This window comes from Nycticebus coucang, chromosome 10, assembly GCF_027406575.1.
Source record: "Nycticebus coucang isolate mNycCou1 chromosome 10, mNycCou1.pri, whole genome shotgun sequence".
NCBI lineage: Eukaryota > Metazoa > Chordata > Mammalia > Primates > Lorisidae > Nycticebus > Nycticebus coucang.
The window spans coordinates 123619289-123641739 of NC_069789.1; the positions used below are offsets into that span (position 1 = coordinate 123619289).

A 22451-nucleotide genomic window follows, 5' to 3' on the forward strand; every position below is an offset into this window, starting at 1 on the left:
GACCCTGAGCTGAGGGAGTGGTGGGCCGGGTGCTAGCTCCGCAAGGCGGAATTTTGTGTGTCTTTCTTGGAGGGAGTCCCTGCGCTTGATACACGGCAGGGGCTCAGTTTGTGTATTTTAAAGAGCAGGTGTGCCCGACTGTGTGAGCGTGTGTCACGTGAAGGTGCGGGACTGACTGAGCCTCCCCTGGCTGTGACAGGTCGTGTTTCTGTGTGTGTGTGTTGTCATTCTTTGGCGTGAGTCGGGTTGTGGTGAACGAAGTGGCATCCTACTGTAGGGAGAAAGCACAGTAAGGATACTCAGATTCTGTGCTGTAAGCGATGAGGTGATGGGCTGTATACTAGGTCGTGGCTGTGCTTGACTGTAAGAGTGCGGTGATACGTGAGCGATGGTGCGGGTGTGTGGGTCACTGTGTGACTGGGATTGTTGAGTGGGTGAAGCAAGGCTGTGTGAAGATGAATATGTATGATTTTGAAGATCTGATCAGTGGAGTGGTGATGGTGTGCATATATGATTGTGTGCAACCGGAGACCTGTATTTAGGTGGAATAAAGAGGATATGTTGCATCTCCTTGGAGTTTTATGTAAAGATTTGGACTGAAGAGTTGCAATTTATGTGCCAAATAATGTCTTTTTATATTGAATCAAATGAGTGTTTTCATAGAGAAAAATTCAAATGATAGTAACTTTTTTTAAAATATAAAGAATAATTCTCACTCTTCTGTACTGTTAAGGAGTCTTTAGCAAATCAGTTCGAAAAGCTTCAACGGAGGAAATAGGTTTATGCTTGGAAAGCACATAAGGCAATCAACTCTTGGTTTCTAAATAGACATAATGAAATACTATTCAGCCTTTAGAAAGAAGGAAATCTTGTTATTTTTAATAACATTATGTTAAATGAAATAAGGCAGGAGTAGAAAAATAAATACTACATGATCTCACTTATATGTGGAATCTAAAAAAGTTGAACTCAGAAGTAGAGACTAGAATTGTGGCTACTGGAGGTGGGGGTGGGGGTTGGAGAGATATTGGTCAAAGTATATAAATTTGTTTAGTAGGAGGAATTAAAAAAAGTGTCTAAATTTGAGTCAATTCTGATTGAGGCTAGAATATCCAGAGGAAACTGGATGTGGTGGAGCTCCATAACTTATCAGAAGTGTGACAAAGACACAGGGACAATAAGGAGAATAATATGCCAACAAACCCCTGCACCAAGCACTAACTGGGATATCCAGATAGACCCTGAAGGTCAGACCCTATTTAGGATGTGGTTAGAGTTCTATGAGTATCATGTACAAGTAAATATGTGTCTAGGTATATGTACAGTATTTAAACAAATTACATATGATCTAGAGATTCTGCTATTATTTAGACAACATGAACTACTCAAGAAGAAACTGGACCAGCAAAAAAGCCCATCTCTTCCTTTGTGAGTTATGTAGGAGGATGCATAACAAAGGGCACAGAGAAGGCCATGTCCTGCAAGGAACAGTGTAAGAACAAACACAGTAAGGTCTAAATGCCTCTGAAGTGAAGAAAAAATGCACCCTGGAACAGCCAATCAGATCTGACTCTTTGCTACCTCTAGGCCTCCTTTAGTCAGATATGGAAAAGCACAGGGCCATGATTGCCAGATAGAAGTTACCTAGCAAAGATGACCCCACGGAAGCGGTTTTTGTACATCAGGTTGAAGTGGACAACTGAGTATTGAAAACAAAACAGTGGCGGGGTCAGCCCCTATCCCCCCACCAACTGTTAAGCAGTTTATTGCCTGTCATGTCCTCATAGCCCTTGCTAGGCATTTGCCTCTGAAGGGTGCATGGGGATGGGAGTATTCTGGGTGATGTAAGGGAAGTCCCAGCGAACAGCATTCTGTATGGAGCCAGTTATTACTCCAAATTCCACCTTCTCATGAGCCACCACCAGGTGGTTTCTAATCTCAGAGCTTCTCAGAGCTACAACACATTTGTCCCCTTCTTGTAGCTTCTCAGAGCTACAACACATTTGTCCCCTTATTCAGACAGAATATGACATGGCTCCAGAGGTTCCACGAGTAAGACTTTTTATTTTTTTCTCCTTCTGTCTTGGTAGGTTGTATCTTTCTAGAAATTTATCCATTTCTTCTGTTATCTAATTTGTTGGTATGTAATTGTTCGTAATAGTCATTTAAAATCATTTTTTCACCTATTATAATGTCTCCTCTTTCATATCTAATTTTTAAAATTTGAATTTTCTATGTTTTCTTAGCCTAGCTAGGAGTTTTGTTGATTTTATCTTTCTAAAAAATGAATTTTTTTTTTGAGACAAGTCTCACTTTTTCACCCTCAGTAGAATGCTGTGGCATAATAGCTCACAGCAGCCTCAAACTCTTGGACTCAAGTGATTTTCTTGCCTCAGCCTCCCAAGTAGCTGGGATTACAGGCACCTGGCACAATGTCCAGCTGCTTTTAGAGATGGGGTCTCGCTCTGGATCAGGCTGGCCTCGAACTCCTGAGTTCAAGTAGTCCACCCGCCTCAGCCTCCCAGAGTACTAGGATTACAGGTATGAGCCACTGTGCCTGGGACAAACTCTTATTTCTGTTTATTTTTCTCTGTGGTTTTAAAATTTTTCTATTCTATTTATTTCTGCTCTAATTTTTATTATTTTCTTCCTTCTGTTAAGCATTGCTTTTAGTTTGTTCTTTTTTTTCTAGTTCCTTGAGTTATAAAGTGCAGTTGTTTGAGATCCTTCTCCTTTTTAATGTAGGCATTTATTGCTATAACTTCCCTCTTAGTATTGCTTTTGCTAAAGTTCTAGAACGAAATTAAAAGGATTCATTTTTATCTATTTATTGAGTAAACCAATTGTGGGTAAAGAGAAAAGAGCACAGGTTTTGGGACAGAGATACCCGAGAGGTGAGAGAAGCCCAAGCCCAAGTGGAATAGGGGGAGAAAAAGGAAAGGTCATTTGTAAAACTCATGCTCTTGCTCGTCCTTCTTTATGACGGTCTTGTATGCTTTCTCGAAGTCCTTGGCCAGGACAATGTAGCGGTTCTCACGGACAGCCAACATCCCGCTCTGTTGAAGGATAAGAGATTGGAGAGTTAAAATCTATTCCCTGTATTCCCCACCCCTAGTGATGATGGCAGAAGAGAAAGATGGGGCCCAAGACCCAGGAGACAAGAGGGGACAGAGGATTGCAGCAGAGCAGTCTCAGAGAAGAGGAAAGGTTTTCATACATCCTCTACCCAGATGCAGAGAGAAACCATCCCTCACCTCCTGACAAATGGAGTTGATATCAGCTCCTGAAATCTTATCTGGTCGTGCCACATCTGCAGCGAGTGAGTTAAGGAAACCATTCCCTGCCTGATGGGGTGAATGGCTGGAGCCAGAAGACACCCCTTGGCCATCTTTGTTACCACCTTCCTCCCTAGTCCTTGGTCCCCATCTGCACAATTTGGGCTATGGTGACAAGCCAGAGGTGGAGGTGAAGATCAATCTCCATTTCCAAATGTGGTCCCTCCATCACTAGAGAACAGGATACAATCTTCCAAGTCAACCTCCTCGGAAAGGTTCATCTTGCTGGTGATAGTGGAAAAAATCAATCTTTTCTGACGGCGGTCAGGTAGGGGAAATTCGATTTTTCGGTCAAGGCGTCCAGGCCGCAGCAGGGCTGGATCTAGGGTGTCTGCTCTGTTTGTGGCCATGATCACCTGGCATTGGAGGCAGGCCAGCTCAGACCTCTATCCCCCCCACCTCTTCCTGCTCCTCTCAGCATGATACGCCCCCCTCATGTGCCAGCCTCCACCTTTCCTTACTTCTTAGATCCCTCTTCCCTTTGCCCATCCAGAACCCTGAACCTTGACATTGACGTTCTGGTCGAATCCATCCATTTGATTCAGCAGTTCCAGCAGGATTCTCTGAACCTCCCTGTCAGCTGGAGAGGATGTAACAAGGTCAGTCCAGGGCATCCTGTATGATAAGCCCACCCAAGATCCCAAGCCCTGTTTAAGCATTACTCACCCCCTGTCTGGGCATCAAATCTCTTGGTGGCAATGGCATCAATCTCATCTATGAAGATGATGGCAGGGGCATTCTCCTTGGCCAGGCGGAACACATCCCGGACCATGCGGGGACCCTCACCCAGGTATTTCTGTACAAACTCTGAGCCCACAACTCGGATAAATGCAGCTAATGGGAGGATGACAAGGGTTAGATGGGCATGAGCCCGTTCTGCTTTAATTAAAATTGGGAATTCCCTGAAGATATTCTTTTTCTTGGATATCCACTCCTAGTGGCTGGGTAATTCTCTCATGGCCAAGGCTGGGTCCCAGATCCAGCTCTGAAGACCAGCCATTTGCTTATGCCCTACAGTGACTCAGCACGCCAAATCATGAAACCTGCTCACAGATGTCCTTTTTTTTTGCCCAACATTTAAAAATCAAGATTTTCTTTCTTTTTTTTTGAGACAGAGTCTCACTATGTCACCCTCAGTAGAGTGCCGTTGCATCACAGCTCACAGCAATCTCAAACTCTTGGGCTCAAGCAATTCTCTTGCCTCAGCTTTCCAAGTAGCTGGGACTACAGGCACCCACCACAATGCCCAGCTATTTTATTTTGTTGTTGTTGTTGTCTTTGTTGTTTAGCGGGCCTGGGCTGGGTTCAAACCTGCCAGCTCCAGTGTGTGTGGCTGGTGCCCTAGCCCCTGAGCTACAGGCGCCGAGCCTAAATATCAAGATATTAAATACTAAAAAAACAAAGAATCTGAATTTCCAAAGTGCTTACAAGATTGGTAATAGATACACTGTCCATATACTAAGACATCACACTGCCTTGCCAAGAGCTCTGAATTCCTGTTTGCTATATAGACCTGCTTTTTAATTACCTGAAACAGAGACCACAGGCATATCTTCTGATATAATTGACAACTGGCAATGCAGTTAAAGACTTCGTTTGTTCTGGGCTCAGCCTCTGGATTTGTTTCTTTTTTTTTTGTAGAGACAGAGTCTCACTGTACCACCCTCGGGTAGAGTGCCGTGGCGTCACAGCTCACAGCAACCTCTAACTCTTGGGCCTACGCGATTCTCTTGCCTCAGCCTCCCGAGCAGCTGGGACTACAGGCGCCTGCCACAACGCCCGGCTATTTTTTTGTTGCAGTTTGGCCGGGGCTGTGTTTGAACCCGCCACCCTCGGCATATGGGGCCGGCGCCCCACTCACTGAGCCACAGGCGCCGCCCCTGTTTCTTAAAGTTTAATTTGTTTCTTAATGACTGAATGGAGCTTTATGCTATGCAGAACACACCCCCAGGATTCTCCTTCCAGCCTCCATGGAGAAAGGAGACAAATAGTCCATATACATAGGCCACGGGGGTTTGTGTCACAAACTAGGAAGTGTCCAGGGCTACAGCTCTGCCCCATTCTTTCCCTAAGCCAGAGACTTTATACTCAGCTCAAGTTGTCCCTATTTCCCAGTACCTGCATCACCTGGGGGCTCACTAGCATCCTAACCTCAGGATTCTGACTTTTTCTGCTCTAACATACCATCTTGTTTTGGCCACATATTTACCTGGTTGCTCTGCAGGCATTCAACCAGTTCCATATGAAACCCCCATCTCTGGAATTGCCTTATCTGACCCCAGCCTTCTATAGGCCTTCCCTATTCAATTGCTGCAGTCCCCTGTCCTAACAACAATACCCCACCTTCCTTGTTCTCCCAAAGACTTATCCCCATCTGGGCTCTGCTACTCCTTCCACCTATCCTGAAAGAGGCTCCTGCTTCCGTTACTGAACTTTTTTTTTTTTTGGCTGGGGCTGGGTTTGTACCTGCCACCTCTGGCATATGGGATCAGCGCCCTACTCCTTTGAGCCACAGGCACCACCCCCATTACTCTAATTAAACTATGTAAATTGCCACTATAACAAAAGGATGAAATCCCATCTCTGCTTGGACCTTCATCTTCCTTCCTTCATGGTCGGATAACTCAACTCCAATCAGCAGCTTTTTCCACTGCTCTACCCCTTTGGCCTTCTTTCCTCCCACCACCAGTGACAAACCACCCTGATTCACTCATAAAAAGACAGAACATGAAGCAAGACCCCCTCAATTTCTATTTCTACTCAGCCAAGCCCGTCTTATCTTCACTGGCCTGGAACTCTAGACAGAACACGGACTTTAGTGGAAAAACTGATGAAAGTGGAAGGAGGTCTTTACCTTATTTCTTAGTACAGCACCAGTTTTAATTTTCTGGTTTTCATAACTGTACTGTGGTTATCTTATGTAAGATAATGACATTAGGGAATCTGAGTGAAGGTACATAGGGACTCTCTGAAATAATTTTCTCATATTTTCAAAAAAGATTGAAATAAAAGCTTTTAAAAGCTAGATTAAAAAGAAGTAACTGGCAGATACATACACACAGTATATATTTTGTGCACACATACGGCAAAACCCCGCCCCTAAGTCACCGAGGCCAAGGAATCAATACAGTGGTTAAGAGCTTGAGGTTTAAGGTCAGCCGGGGGTCTAATCCTGACACTACTGTTTACAAGCTGGTGACCTTGAGGAAGTTACTTAACCATGGTTCCTTTTGTGTAAAATAGAGACAACAAAGGTACCTATTTTACTGGGGGGTTCTGGCAATTAAACAATTAAGTATTAATTAAATAATTAATAAATGCCTAGGTGCTGAAAGCTGCTCCGGTTACATACCATAAATGGTATCTGTTACTCCCCCACACAAATACCTGCACAAGGGCTTCCAGATACCATAAGAAAAACCAGACAACAGGGCAGATAGCCCCCACCACAAATTCCCACCTGCAACCTCTCCTGGGTTCTCATCACTGCCTGAGAACGATCCTACATCGATCTCTCTTCCACTTTCCACAGCACCCTTTCTGTTCTCCTTCAACACCTTACCTACCTTGTCTCCTGTTCACTGTAGATGACCTCACCTGTCATCCCAAATGGATGAAAGGACCCTCAAGTGGGAACTGCTCAGCCTCCTAGGCTTCCTGCCAACAAGGTATCCCCACTCATGCTTTTCCTTTCCTTCCATCTGAGCTCTAACTCCCACCTCCCCTGGGATCTGTTACTGCCCCTCTCACTTAATCCTCAACTTCTCCTCCCTGACAGCAATTATAACGTACTAAAAATCTTTCCTATCTTTAAAAACATCCAAAACAATCTTTCAACATCTATCCCTCTCAAGCTGCCCTTTTTTCTCTCTCCTGCCCATCAGAATGTAAATTGTCTGCAGCTGCATGTTCAGGAACTAGAACCCTGACACATGGTGGACGCTCAGTAGATATTCATTTAGGTCAAAGTATTGAAATGCACACACACAACTGGAGCTGGCATCAGGTATCTGGCATCCTGACTTTTATTGCCATTAATACTATCTGTTTTGATTTCATTTTTTAAATATTCTGGTTACAATCTACTAAAATGACTGACTTCCAAATCTCTATCCTCTGTCCAAACAATGGTGCGACTGTATATTCAGCTCTTTCTGTTTCCAGCTGAATGTTTCCCAGTCACTGAAACTCCGTATGTCCAAACTGAATCCCCTATCCCAATCTGTTGTTCCTCAATCCTGTGAAAGTCACGAAAAACCATCTATTGCTCAAGCCAGAACCTAGGAGTTGCTCTTAACTCTTCACTCTTCCACATCTAGTCAATTAGTAAATCCTGCTGCTTCTCCCGTCTACTTTCTTTCTCTCTCTAATCTGTCCCTCCTCAAAAATTCTGTACAAGGCTACCATTATCTGTCCCTGGATCAATGTTTTCTAAAATAATTGGCTGTCAGATTTAGTTTAGACTGTACATAGTCTAAGACTACTTATCTTCAGGTCCTTCATGATCTGTTCAGCTCACCTCCTGTACCTGGCCATGCACTGCCCCTGCTCAGCCAGCCTTTTTTTGTTGTTGTTGTTGTTTTGAGAAGGAGTCTCACTATGTCGCCCTCAGTAGCGTGCTATGGCATCACAGCTCACAGCAACCTCCAACTCTTGGGCTTAAGTGATTCTCTTGTCTCAGCTCCCAAGTAGCTGGAACTACAGGTGCCCAAACAACGCCCAGCTATTTTCTTGTTGTAGTTGTCACTGTTGTTTAGCTGGCCCAGGCCGGGTTCAAATCTGCCAGCTTCAGGGTATGTGGCCAGCACCGTAACCACTGTGCTACGGGGACTGAGCCCTCAGCAAACCCTTTAACAGTTTCTGAGTACTTACCCCAGTTGTTAGTGGGTTGGGCATGGAAACAGAAAGGAATAAATGCACAAAGTCCCTGTTCTCGTGGGGTTTACAGTGTATCATGAATCCCTAAATGAATTCTTTACCACCCCTGGGCCATTGCAAATTATATTTCCTCTTTCCAGAATACCCTCTTCCAATCTGTGTGCCTAACAAACTCCTCACACCTCACTTCCCATGGGAACCCCTTCCTGAGAGGCCTAAGCAGGCCACATCCTCCAGGGCATCCTCACCTCTAACCACTCAACCCTTCAGCTTTAGCTGCATGGGCCCCAACACTGCTCTTGAAGCACTGTAAGCACACTATGCAGGCCTTTGCACTGCACAGTCCCTTTGTCTTAATACAAATGTCACCTCAGAAAAGTCTTCCCTGACCATACTTCACCCCTGGCAGGTCTTGTCACACATTTAGCATGAAATATAATCCATTCACTCATTATCTGTTTGAGTACTTCCCCAAGGACATAACCTCCATAATGGACTTCGTTCTGTTCACTGCTGTGCGCCAGCATTGAAGACACATCCTGGTATGTAGCAGGTGCTCAGCAAACAGTCACTGAATGACTGAGTTCTGAGCATTTCCCTTTTTCCCCTGATTCATCTTTACCTTTCAGCACAAGGCCTGGCACAAAGTAAAAGTTCAACAAAGTGCTAAGCACATGAATAATAATAATAATCATGGCTAAAATTTACTGCACACTACATACCAGGCATGGTTCTAGATACTTCATATCATTGTACTCCTTTTGAATGCCCCAGAAAAACAGGTGCTAGGATTGTCTCCACCTGATAGTTGAGGAAACGGAGAGGCTAACTTACCAAGGATTCCATAAGTAATTGGAAGGGAGTTAGATTTTAAACCCAGGCAGCCTGGCTCAGAAAACACACTGCTTAACCACTGTCTTCTCCTGCTCCCTGGATCACATTTATTAATATTTGAAGATGTGCTTACAATTTTAAGGCTTTACAAATAGTAATATAGTGACTTTCAGACATTTTTGCCAGGCACCTACAATAAGGAATACATGTATTTCATCCATGAGTGTGCATGTGCATGTGAAACAAATTACATAAAACAGATTGGAACTTGCACTATGTGGATATACTCTACATTTTTCTGTTCTATTTCGTGTTTCAAAATACTGGTTGCAACCCACAAATTTAAATTCATAATTACTAATGACTCACAACCCACCATAATAAAACCATTATTTCATTACTTCCTCGCAATCACCCTGTGAAATAAATCTTTTATTATAAGAGAACTGAGGCACAAGAAGGCAAAGTCACCTGCCCAGGACTACACAGACAGTAAGAGGCACACCAGGGCTGTGACCTCAGAGGCTGTGTTTGTGATCACTGTGCTGTGCCACTTACAGGGAAGGATAAGCAAGCAGGGAGCAAGGTGAAGAGGCCAGAGGTCAGAGTTCAAGATGGGGGGTGAGAGGCTCACCTGTCGTATGATGTGCCACAGCCTTTGCCAACATAGTCTTTCCACAGCCAGGTGGGCCATACATGAGGACGCCTCGGGGAGGATCGATGCCAATCTGAAACCCAGAGGTGGAGAATGGAGGCTGAGCCAGAGGACCTATCACCAATCCCAGACCCAGAAGGGCCACTTGCCACCTCCACACCTGCTTGTAGAGCTCGAAGTGGGTAAGTGGGAGCTCCACGGCCTCCCGCACCTCCTGCTTCTGGATGTCCATGCCCCCGATATCTGCATACATCACGTCTGGCTTCTGGTCTGGTGAGACAGCAGAGCTGGGGCTCCCAGCCTTGCCCACAGGGTCCCCTTGGGGATCCCCAGCCCTGGGTTTCCCTCTCACCTGAGGTAAGCATCATGATGCTGCTGTCGGCCTCAGGAGGCAGCACATCCACCAGGGCATTGCTGTGCTTGTGGAGGGCCACTGAGGCATTGGGCTTCAGCAGCTCTCGATCAATGGTGCTCAGGATGCGTACATAATAGTTAGAGCCTTTGGGCAGGAGGCAGGGAGGGGGGAACATGAGAAGCAACAGAGCCTTAAAACTGTTTTCCCCCTTTCTCCAACCTCAGTCACACCCTTCAGGCTACCAGAGGGGCCCACTCTCAGCCTCCAATCTTGCCTCTTCCAGTCCATCGCCCATGTTCATGCTATCGACTTCCTCGTCTATCTATAGCCATGGCTCTCTCTTAAGCTCTAGCCCTGGATGAACAGTGTGCCCCAAAGTCCCCAGGGCATACCTCACTCGTTTGTCCCAACATGATCTTATTGTATTTTCCCAAGTAGTATACTTTCCTCCTGATCTCAGTCTCAAGGAGACCCATTGTCTCCGCCTGCCCAGCCAGAGCCCTGAGCCTCATCCTGGACCTTTCTCCACTTCCTTGTGCAGCCCTTTAGTCACAACCTTCCACCAGCCTCTCTACAGTCTCTCCAACCAGTTTCTCCTCTCCTCCCCATGGTCCCTTCCCTGATTTAGCCCCGCCTCTCCCTGCACAACATGCCCCTGGTCATCCAGTCTCCATTCTCCTGGATTCAATCCACCACCTACATGTATGCTAGTGACACACACATCTCTTTCCAGGCTCTGTCTCTCTTCTGACCATCAAAACTAACTCTTCAGGCTAGGTGAGGTGGCTCAATCCTGTAATCCTAACACTCTGGGAGGCTGAGGCAGGTGGACTGCCTGAGCTCTCTAGTTTGGGACCAGCCTGAGCCAGGGTAAGACCTCATCTCTAAAAATAGCCAGGCGTTTGTGGTGGGCGCCTGTAGACCCAGCTACTTGGGAAGCTGAGACGAGAATCGAGAATCTTTCTCGCTTAAGCCCAAGAGTTTGAGGTTGCTGTGATGCAATGGCACTCTACTGGGGGCAACAAAGTGACACTTTGTCTCAAAACAAACAAACAAACCTGTTCAGCAGCCTCCTGAACACTCTTCACTATGTCCTGGACTTCCCCCATTGCCTCCCTCCAAACCTACTCCTCTACCCATGTTGCCATCTCAGAAAGAGCCCCACAGTCCCCCTAAGTTCCATAGGTCAAAGATACAAGGCCTCTTTGGACACCTTCTTCTGTTCACTTTCTCACAGCCCATCAGTCCCATTACAGGCACAACCACACACCTTTCCCCATAGCCTTTACAAGAATGTGGCTTGATCCAGAGAACCAGAAACCAGAAACAGGAAAATAAAGATAAGACGCTAGAGACAATGACCATGAGGGCAAGGCCTGGACTTACGTTAATAACAGCAGCTACCACATACTGAGTTCTTACCAGAGCCCAATCCTTAACATTCCACCCATGGTTTCAAACTACAGGCCCTAACCCAATAGTATTTGTGAGATCAATTCAGAGAGTCATGACTAGAACTGTGTTTAAAACAAAATAGACTGGAACAGACTAGAAAATATCAGAGTATATCACACACATAGTGAAGCTAAACATTCTTGATGAAACTCACGTCATTCGTATATTCAAACAGTGGGAGACAGAAACAGTCATTCACAATGTAAAATATATTTCTACTTTTGGATCAGTTAAAATACTTTGGAGAACACCATGTTCTGCCTTATTTGCTGCTGTTTAAGATCCTAGCACATGACGGAGAATAGCTGTTGGGTAGAGAGATGAATGTGGTGGCCCCCATACACACACCCACACACCTGTGGTAGAGCCCACGATGGCTGTATTCTGATCCACAGCCTCCAAAAATTGCCCAATGACCAGTGGGATGCTCTGGATTCGCTTCACCTCCTCCTGGGCATGGAGGAATTCCTTCTTCAGGTTCTTTTGTTCATCTTTGATGTATTCCTCCTGCACCTCTAGGAACTCCAGCTCTTGTTGCAGCTTCTGTGAGCAGAGTGGACAGGAAGGGGATTGTTCTAGCCCTTGCTGAGGTAGACAGTGGTAGAAAGTAAAGGAAGTATGAGATACTGGGCCCTGTGCACGATCTGGGTTGAGAGTTGAATGTACCTTGTAGCGGCTATACAGGTCCTCCAAGTCCTCAGGCTCAGGACCCAAGAAGGACAAGCCAGTCTGGGGCCGGGACACAGACAGTGCTGGTATCTCATCCTAGACCAAAAATGAAAACTCACATTGGAACTAGAGGGTCTCCTCCTCATGAAAGTGTTTCAAGTCCCTTACCTACTTTACTATGAAGTCACTGAGCCCCTAACAGACTTCTGACAACATTCAGACCCCACAAAATAGATCCTAAAATCCTCCCAGACCCCTAAATAGGCTGCAGTTGTCACCCAAACACGAAACAGGCCCCTATGTCAACTTGCCCCCCAAAGAGATCTTTTGCAATCATTCGCCAACAATAGCATGTCCCCAGGGCCATCCACACCCCGCCTAGGGTCTAAATGTCACATCAATTCTTTACCAGATCCCACTGTTCCTCAGGTGGGGTCCTACTGTCACATGGCTTTCTCGGACAGGCGGTTAAAGTCACTGTACCTTCTAAGAGGCCTAGCATTCCCCACTTTCCCCCCAAATATCCCTCGTGTCACAGACTTCCAACTCACATTAAGCATAAACACCGATAATACTCACCGCTGCCTCACATCCCCAAGCCAAGCCCAGAACATCAGTCAGTTCCCCCACCCTATCCCTCGGCCTCACGGCCAGGTCCACAACATCACTCACCACCCGACCCAATCACAACCCTACTGGCCATTAAGCACTCCCAGCCAGGCCTTGAAATCAGCCTCAAAGGCACTCTAATGTCACTCACTCCCCCTAACCTCCTTTTCTGAGCCCTACCACCCTCCTAACATCATTTGGCCACCCAAACGGGCCTCCGGACGACACAAAGATCTCCACTGAGGTCTCTGAAGTCGCCTGGGCCGGGATCCTCGAAGCCACTTATCCCCAATTCAGGCGTGGATTCACCCTCTCACCACGAGCCCAACTCGGACTAAACAGCCCAAGTCCCCACTGCACCTGAGCCTTCTCCACCAAGATGCCTATCTCCTCCATAGTGACCAAGCCTGCCTCTGTGGGGCCCGGCCTGATCAGTCACCGCTTCCGCTGACGTCACCGGAAGTCTGACCCAGGATAACTCTGGGAAATGTAGTTGAGGATAGCGCTGAGTGCGGGCGGCATGAACCGGATAGGATGAGGGGCTTGCCCTTGGCTCCGCCCCCAAGTTATGCTCGAGCGCACTGTGCCCGAGGGCGCAGGCGGGCTCGGGGCAGTGCGCGTTCCCCACGCGACGTGGCACGGTCTCTGTCGCCAGCCGAGCGGGTTAGCTTTCTCTCCCGGAGGTGGTGTGGCCGGGTTGCTCTTTCACCTGAAGAAATTCTCGTAGCTCTGTTAGGGAGAGCTGGCGGGCGAGGATTCGTCTCTCTCATTTAGTGGCTGGGTTGGAGGAGTCTTGGGACAGGCTCCGCAGAAGGGATCTTTTAGGGGGTCTCTAAGTGGGGCTGACCCGGAATTGTGCCCGGCGCGAAGACAGGGAGGCCCAAGCTCCCCTGAGGGTGACGCTCCCTACCGTATCCACTCCAGGAGTGAGGAACCCAAGGCCACCGAGAGCTGCGAATCGAGTAGAACCTACCCGTCAGGGCTGGAGAAAATGAGGCAGCGGGTGCCCATGATTTGGGTCACGCCGGACACCCGCAGACCTGTCATCGAATCGTAACAGATACTATGTTTCCTCTTACGGAGAAGGAAACAGGCTTAGAGCCACGAAGTCACTTGCCAGTCACAGTGTGCCGGAGGGACAAAGCTCGGATTAGGATCTAAATCGGCCTGTCCCCGAAGAATGTGCTTCTGGGCTCAGGGACACACTGCCATCCTGCACACCAGCTGCAGTTTTTGTTCAGTAAATCTTTTATTTATGAGGTATAAATACATTCAAGGGCACAAACCATTACAGCTCAACAAATTTACACAAAGTGAATACGCCCATGCAACTGGTACCCGGATCAAGAAACCAAATATTAGCAGCCCCCAGAAGCCTCACTTCTTCCTTGCCTCCACTCCCCTCTAAAGGTTATCACTCACCTGACTCTGACAACATAAATTACTTCTTTCTTTTTTTCAATGCAGATTTTGGTTTTATTTCATGACTGTAACATATACTTGTATGAAATATATTTCTTTTAAAAATCATCAACCCAGGCTCGGCACCTGTGGCTCAAGCGGCTAAGGCGCCAGCAGCATACACCTGAGCTGGTGGGTTTGAATCCAGCCCGGCTCGCCAAAACATGACGGCTGCAACCAAAAAATAGCCAGCATTGTGGCAGGCGCCTGTAGTCCCAGCTACTTGGGAGGCTGAGGCAGGAGAATGGCTTGGACTCAGGAGTTGGAGGTTGCTGTGAGCTGTGACACCACGGCACTCTACCTCGGGTGACAGCTTGAGGCTCTGTCTCCAAAAAATAAATAAATAAATAAATAAAATCATCAACCCATATCCATCACTGATGATTTCATTCTTCAGGAAAGGAAGAGCCTCAGCCTTGTCCTCACAACAGGACCTCTGCTCCATCTCACACCAACACAGCTTCTGTCCTATGTCCTCCAGTGCCTGCCTTTTTTCTCATGAGTTGGCTGGGCTGGACTTTCTCAGTTAACCCCAAAGGCAGAGAATCTAAATGTCAGATTCTTTCTGGATTTTTTTTTTTAGTCTCACTGTGTTGCCTTTGGTAGAGTGCTGTGACATCACAGCTCACAACAACCTCCAACTCTTGGGCTTAAAGCAATTTTCTTGCCTAAGCCTCCCAAGTAGCTGGGACTACAGGCGCCCACCACAATGCCTGGCTATTTTTTGGCTGCAGTTGTCATTGTCGTTTGGCAGGCCCAGGCCAGGCTCAAACCCACCAGTCTCAGTGTATGTGGCTGATGCCCTACCCACTGAGCTACGGGTGCCACCCTCTTTCTGGATATTTTGATCTTCACTTTAGTCACACTAGCCCTAAGTTCACCTCAACCTACTGCTGCTTATAGAAGTGAATCTGAGGAGCAAGACTGGCTGTAACACTTAGAGCAAGGCTCAGACTCCTCTTACCACCCAACCTCCTGGATCCTGGGAATGTTTTTGAAGACTGAGGTAGAGGCAAAGAAGGAAACTTGAGAATCTGCATGGCCTGAACTCAAGTCCTGGCTAAAGATTTTTTTTTTTTTTACTAGTTTGTGGTGAGTCCCTCAACCTCTCTAAGCTTCAGTTCCCTCATTTGTCAATCACATACTGCCTTAGAATCAGAGTGGTCTATTTGCCAGTGTGAATGAGCTCATACAACCTCTGAAAACTCAGCACATTATATGGCAGTTTGAGGTAGAGGAGAACAAAAGAGAAAAACAATGAAAGTGAGATGAAAGAAAGGCAGGTGAAAAGATGAAAATAAAAAGTCAGGGTGGACAGATGGAGCCAAATGTAGCATGAGAATCCCTGGCACCATTAGTGAGCAATGGTCAGAGCTTCGATGATGAACTTAGTGGTTGGGTTCATGTGCCCTCTGAACTGTACAGAGAATAAAGCTGTTCATTAGACACAGCCTGGAGCCAGTCCTTGGAAAAGGAAATCAATATTAAGACTTACTGTCATGACTACAATTTTCACTGTTCTAACCCACAGGATTGCTTCTAAAGCTTCTAAATCTTCACCTCATCTCTGGACAGGAGACAGGCTGCTGAGCCCAGTCCTGGACCAGGTCATATCTTTACACTTCTTTAAGCCACAGAAACCTTGAACCAAGTGTAGTTGTACTCCTCACCAGGCCGCAGCACAGGTGGGAAGTGGGGCTATTGACTACATCAGGCCAGTTCTGGTCTCCAGCAGACTCCTGAGTGCTTGGGATAGATGGCTCCACCCTTGCCCTTCAGTGTGCCATCCAGGAAGTTGTCTGTGTAAAACTGGACGTCGGGCTGGGTGGTGTACCTTTCCAGCACCTGCCCACTTCCAGAGTGATATACCCTTGTGCAAAAATGTTTTTTGTTAGATCCCTTCAGACAGAAATTTTGGTCAAAACTATTGAAGTAGGATGCTGGCAGGTGTTTTCCAAGCTCCACTGGCTTTCTTAGGTCAAACACAGTTCCTTGCACTGGAGCAATTTCTCCAGTAGGAGTTAGAGTTTCATCCACAGGCAAAAAAGTATCAGCCTCTATGGCAGTGTTTTTCAACTTTTTTTTTTTTATCTCACAGCACACTTGAACTTATAAACTCTCACGGCACACTTAAGTTATATTGATCAAAAAAAGGGTAAAAGAAAAAAGAATATACTCAATGTGCTTTGAACTTCTTTCAAAAAGAATTTAATTAATGATCTTAGAGCTCCAGTAGTGCAATTGGTTATCGCATGGTACTGATAATTAATGATCTTTAAAATTTATTGCAGAACATGTAAGATCCTCTATGGCACACCAGTGTGCCACAGCACACTGTTGAAAATCACCCCTCTAGGGTGACTTCATGGTCATATACATTTGGGGAACCTTGGCCTGCCAGACTGAACTAAGAATGGTTGGTCAGATTGACTGATGTGGTCTAACTGGTCTGTGCTCAATAGTTGTTGACCACGAGCTCCCCACCATTCAGTGTGTATGTTGCCCAGACTTTTAACTCCGTGTAAGTAAGTGAAAGGATAGATTTTTTTTTTGAGACAGAGTCTCACTTTGTCACTCTCAGTAGAGTACTGTGGCATCATAGCTCACAGCAACCTCAAACTCTTGGGCTCAAGCGATTCTCTTGCCTCAGCCTTCCAAGTAGCTGGGCCTACAGGTGCCTGCCACAATACCCGGCTATTTTCAGAGACAAGGTTTCACTCATGCTCAGGCTTGTCTCAAACCTGCGAGCTCAGGCAGTCCACTGCCTTGGCCTCCTAGAGTGGTAGGGTTGTAGGTGTAAGCCACCACCCCCAGCCCTGGATAGATTTTATTGATAAGTAAAAGGAGGGGAAGAAAGTTGGAGGCTTCAGCAAGCCAAAGGGGGGGTTCTCGAGTGGGTAGCCCATATGGGCCTTCTATCTGGGTGTTTATATACAGTTTTTCCTATCTTGTGGTTAAGGGGCTTGAGGGAGATGAAATGTCATAACTGTTTGGTGCCAGGGACTTGGGGACAAAAGTTAATTTCGAAACTGCTCCTGTGTAGAAATGTGGTCTCCCTTGGGTATGTTTTCTGCTCCGGGAAGGGCTGATTAAGGTGTGTTTCTTGCTTCGGGAAGGGCAACTTCTGGTTAGGGTGTGTTCCCTGCTCCAGGAGGGGCAATCCAGATGAGATACTGGTCAGGCTGGTTTTTATGAGGCTGGTCTGTGATGAGACTGATCTCTGAGCTCATCCAAGCCTAGAAACATTGTGTTTCTGAGATTTATGCATGTTTTTTGTGGAAGTGTAGAAGTAATTCTTTTTTTTTTTTTTTTGTAGGAAGTGTAGAAGTAATTCTTTAATTTTCATTCTGAATGGTATGCATTGTGTGAATGTACATCACACTGGACATTTTGCGTGGGGGCTGTTATAGTTGTGGGCAAACATATGTATTCACTTCTTCTGGAAATATATTCAAGAGTGCAGTTGCTAGTCACAGGGCAGAGATGTGTTTCGCTTTAGTAGACACTGTCAGATTGTATAACTTACACTTCCACCAGCTGTGTATGTAGGCATTAGATATTGTCAATCTTGGAAACTTCCTTCTATCTGGTGGGTGTCTTGGGGGTTATCACATGAAACACCACTTGTGCATTTACGTTTGTCCAGACAAGTTCCAAACTACGATCTCTGACTGTTCATGACAACCCTCACTGAGGCTCAGACAGAAGTAAGTCACTTCCAGTAAATCACAAAGAGAATTCCCCTCTGTTAAATGGCCTGGGTGGGTAGTTCTCAACAGGGGGTTGGGAGAAAAGATAACAACAGGGTACAAGGAAAAGGTGGGTCTAGCTTGTAAAAACTCCCTAAGTGATGTGATGCCATCGTCCTACTCAGTGATGGCTCTATGCTGGGGGGAGGGAGCGCCCAGAGATTAATCACATCTGCCACCTGCCTTCCTTAAGGTTCCAGAGTTTCTGTTTCCACAGAAAAGGGAAACAGTTACGATAATCAATCTGTCCTTTTTTCTCTGTGTAGGCAACTCTTAACTGTGTATTCCAGGTCCCCATTTTATACCCCAAATGCTCCCCAGATTTTTACTTAAGACTTAGAATCTATCATTAAAAATGGAATCCATTATCTTCCCTCTTGCCACCTATCCTCCCAGTTTCTAGCCTCCAGACTCAAAGCCATCTGAGAGATTTTCCCATTGACTGAGGATCCAGTCAAATCATCAGCAAGTTCTCTCTGGCAATGACAAATAAATGTCCCCCTTTGGACATTTTATGGCTAATAATCATAAATAACCATCTCCTGAATACTATGTTCTTGGTTCTTTACTCAGTGTTTTGCCTCATCATCTCATTTAATCGACAACATTAGGGAGTGGATAATATGAATAACCAACAGTTATACAGCGTCCTCATATTTTACCTTGTGCCAGGGAATCTGAAATCCTTATACATGTCATCTGATTTAATCTCCAAATCATGTAGGATTTGAAGTATGCATTGTTTTCTAACTTCCTGTGTTCTCAGGTCCTACATGAAAAACCAGGTTCAGAGAGGTAAAGTCACTTGCCCCAAATCACACAGCAAGTAAATGGTAGAGCTGGCATACAAATCTGGAGTCTGAACGCTTTAACCTCACTATGTAATTGTATTTAAATCACCAAGTCATGTTAGACAGATAAGCTAGTTCTCAGGAACGATGGCATTACATCACTTAGGGAATTTTTTCAAGCTAGACCCACCTTTTCCTATACCCTGTTGTTGTTATCTTTTCTCCCAACCCCCAGTTAAGAACTAACCATCCAGGCCATTTAACAGAGGGGAAAACTGTACCTAGGAACAATCCAGTTGACTAAAAGTCATCCCTTCTGGTTCAAACCCAAGGCTTTATTCCTCTTAATTACTCTGCCTTTCTAAATAGGAAGAGAGACTCTCCAGAGAATATAGGAATTCAACCAACTTGAGCTTCAACCTGTTCTGCAGCCTTTGTCTTTGCTTACAAGGCCCACTCAGCTGGCTATAGCTAGCCCCTGACAGACCCTGGCAGCCCGTAGACAAACTCAAGTGAACTTTCCTCATTATCATGCAGGAGCTATAGCTTCATTACCATAACATGGACCTCTGTGCCGAGCATGACACCTAACCACACCTCTACAGGAAAACTACACCCCTACCTGTGATGACACATTCTTTTCTTTCTCTGCTACCCATAAAAACCCCATACCTCTTTCTCTGGGGGGGACCTGCTTTGGAGAATAGTCCCAGTGCTCTTCTTGCTTGCTGCAAGTGATTAACCTCCTACTGATCAATTGAGGCTATTCACCAGGCAAACCGATCTCCAGTCTTTTGGCTAACCAATCTGGTACTGCAGGTGGGATGTAGACTGGGCCCTGACCTCACCTCCTTCTCAGGCTCCTGACAGGAGCTGCGGAAGCTTGCCCAGGCTAACTCTTCTAAGTGCCAAAAGGAGGATCAGAGAGGAAGACGCGCACCCTTCCACCCTTGCCTGGTGTTTAGTCCACAGACCTGCATTACAGGACCTCCTTGAGAGAGCAGAAGTGGCTGCCTGAGCCTTTTCTCCGACACTCCTCTAAGGTGGTAAGCAGTAGTGGGCCCTAGGAACTGACTAACAGAGTGATTTTGTCTTGGTCACTAGGACCCTGGGTTGCCTGGATTAGAACCTAGGTTAAGGGATCCAGGGTGTTCAGGTCTAGAAGATTGAGAGAAATCATCGCCCTTCGACCATCTCTCTCTCCCTCTCTCTCTCTCTTTTTTTTTTTTTAAGTCTCACTATGTCACCCTGGGTAAAGTGCTTCCCTGGCATCATCATAGCTCACAGCAACCTTAAACTCTTGAGCTCAAGCAGTCCTCTTGCCTCAGCCTCCCAAGTAGCTGGGACTACAGGTGCCTGCCATAATACCTGGCTAGTTTTTCTATTTTTAGTAGAGATGAGGTCTTGCTCTTGCTCAGGCTGGTCTTGAACTTCTGAGCTCAAGCAATCTTCCCTCCTTGGCCTCCCAGAGTGCTAGGACTACAGGCATGAGCCACCTTGCCTGGCCTTCCAACCATCTTAACAAGAGGAACTTGCGATGTAAAGATGGGAGCTCCTCTTTGGGTTTTGAACCTTGTCTGGCGTACCTGTAGGACCCGAAGTTGGTTTGTCCTCCTTAGTAGCTTGAGTGAATGTGAAATCTGGATTCCTCTCCCTTTAATCTGTGGCAGCCCCTGAAATATTGGACTTCAGTCTTACAGAAAACAAAGTCGGATGGCTACTGATTTGAAGAGGAAGGGCTATGTGCCTTCTCATTAAAAAAAAAAAAAAAACACCCTCACCTATTCAACTAATTCACCTACCTTCCCACTGCTTGAGCCAGGTCTTTTTCTACTCCACTGCCACCTAACCAAGATTTCTTGGGAAGCTGCCCATATTGGGCAAGATCCAGAAAACAGCAACCCATATTATCCTCTGATAATCCCCTAGGACCTCTACTCTGGGGCAGCCTGGGTGCAGTTGCAAGCAGAAAAAACTAAAACTAGGGGAAAGATCTGTGTCACCACAAACCCCCAGTGGAAGCCTCTTGAAGGGTGGAATCAAATTCTGTCCAGAGACCCTAGACTAGGGGAGCCAGAAGGCCCCGGAGAGGAAGAGCCAGGCACGTGGGGACTGGTAGGGAAGGGGTGAGGAGGAGTCATCTTTCTGTTTCCCCTCTGAGAAGGGAAGTGATGTCCTCTGGTTCTGTGAGAGAAAACTGGAACCTTTACTAATACAGGGAATCAGTCCCCCTTGTCTTTGGGGATTGAACCTGCAGCACCTCCTGTGGAAAGTAGAGGCCCTTCTTCATACTTGCAGAATCTTCCAGACTCTACAGAGGCAGCCATGTTACCCCATTATATCCCTTCTTGCCAGGAAGTACAGCTCATAATGGGAACACATATAAGCTTGGAGAGGGACTGTTACCACTCAGGCAAGTGCAGGTTTTGCTGGGGTCCATGTGCCTTTTACAGCTACAGACTTGTATAGGTGACAAGCCCAGAGAGTTTGTGTTTCTCATAAGGGGCACATTTTCTACACATAACCCCTCATGCCCAGATATGTAGACCTGAATGGCAACCTCGCTCACAGCAGAGGAGAAAGCCACTGCCATGGCTGACACTGAGGAGGAAGCTGATGTGTGCTGATAATTGAGTCACCCACAGGTATCAGTCCCATAGCCGATCCCAACTGGGACCCCAGTGATGACAGGGATCAAGAGCATCTAGATCATTATGGGAACATGCTCAAAGGGAAGAAAGCTGGCCCCTGTCAACTGGGGAAAACTCCAGGAAAGAGAACACTGCCCTAGTGAGAATCCATCAGCATTCCTGGAAAGGATGAGACAATACCTTGGGGATTATACCCCCTGGGACCCAGAAGACCCAGGATGCTGAGTATTGCTTGGTTCCCACTTCATCTCTCAGAGCGTCCCCAGGTATTCAGAGGAAACTCCAGACACTCCGCCTTCCCAACTGGTAGACATTGTCTTAGAAATCTACAATAGGGTTGTGGCATCCCACAAAAAGAAGACAAGAAGTTAAAGAGACAGGCACACCTTCTGGCTGTGGCCCATCAGACGGCTTCAGGTAATCCAGGAGGAAGAAAGAAGATAGCATGGGTGAATAGCCACCACATGCTCAAACAGTGTGCTCGCTGTAAGCAGGAGAGACACTGGAAAAGGGAATGTCTGAATCATCCCCAGAGAGGGAAGGAGTACCAGTGTTGCATAACCAGAGATGGGGATAACTGATGGGGCTGTGAGGCTCCTCACCTGGCTTCTCAAAGCAAGGTCCACATCTCCCCTGAGGAGCCCAAGATTACCTGAGAGCAGTGATTTTCAACCGCTGGGCCACGAAAAATTTTAAAGATCATTAATGAAATTTGTTTTGGATGATCAAAGTACAGGAAATATATTCTTTTCTTTTGCTCTTTTTTTTTTTTTTTTTTTGATCAACATAATTTAAGTGTGCTGCTTAAGTTTAACTACAGGTTCAAGTGTGCCATGAGACAAAAAATTGCTGATAAACACTACACTTGGAGACAGGGGAAAAGCCAGTTGAATTCCTAACAGATACTGCAGCCGTATTCTTTGTGTTGACCACTAAGAAGGAACCTCTGTCCAGGAAGGAATGTAATCTAAAGGGTGTGTCTGGCAAGAGAAATACCAAAAGATTTCTG

At 46.3% G+C, this 22451-nt stretch overlaps 1 protein-coding gene and 1 pseudogene across 1 annotated transcript; both read right to left on the reverse strand.

Moving 5' to 3' along the window:
• Window positions 1-2809: 2809 nt before the first annotated feature.
• Window positions 2810-13375, reverse strand: PSMC4 (proteasome 26S subunit, ATPase 4). Its single transcript, XM_053604328.1, has 11 exons — window positions 13151-13375; window positions 12179-12277; window positions 11869-12055; window positions 10055-10201; window positions 9863-9972; window positions 9682-9775; window positions 4002-4169; window positions 3839-3915; window positions 3523-3691; window positions 3255-3310; window positions 2810-3056 (listed from the first exon to the last, which is right to left on the reverse strand). The coding sequence occupies exons 1-11, from the start codon at window positions 13184-13186 to the stop codon at window positions 2943-2945; spliced, it is 1257 nt and encodes a 418-aa protein (XP_053460303.1). The 5' UTR covers window positions 13187-13375; the 3' UTR covers window positions 2810-2942.
• Window positions 13376-15877: 2502 nt separating this feature from the next.
• Window positions 15878-21889, reverse strand: LOC128596598 (galactose mutarotase-like; annotated as a pseudogene).
• Window positions 21890-22451: the final 562 nt, after the last annotated feature.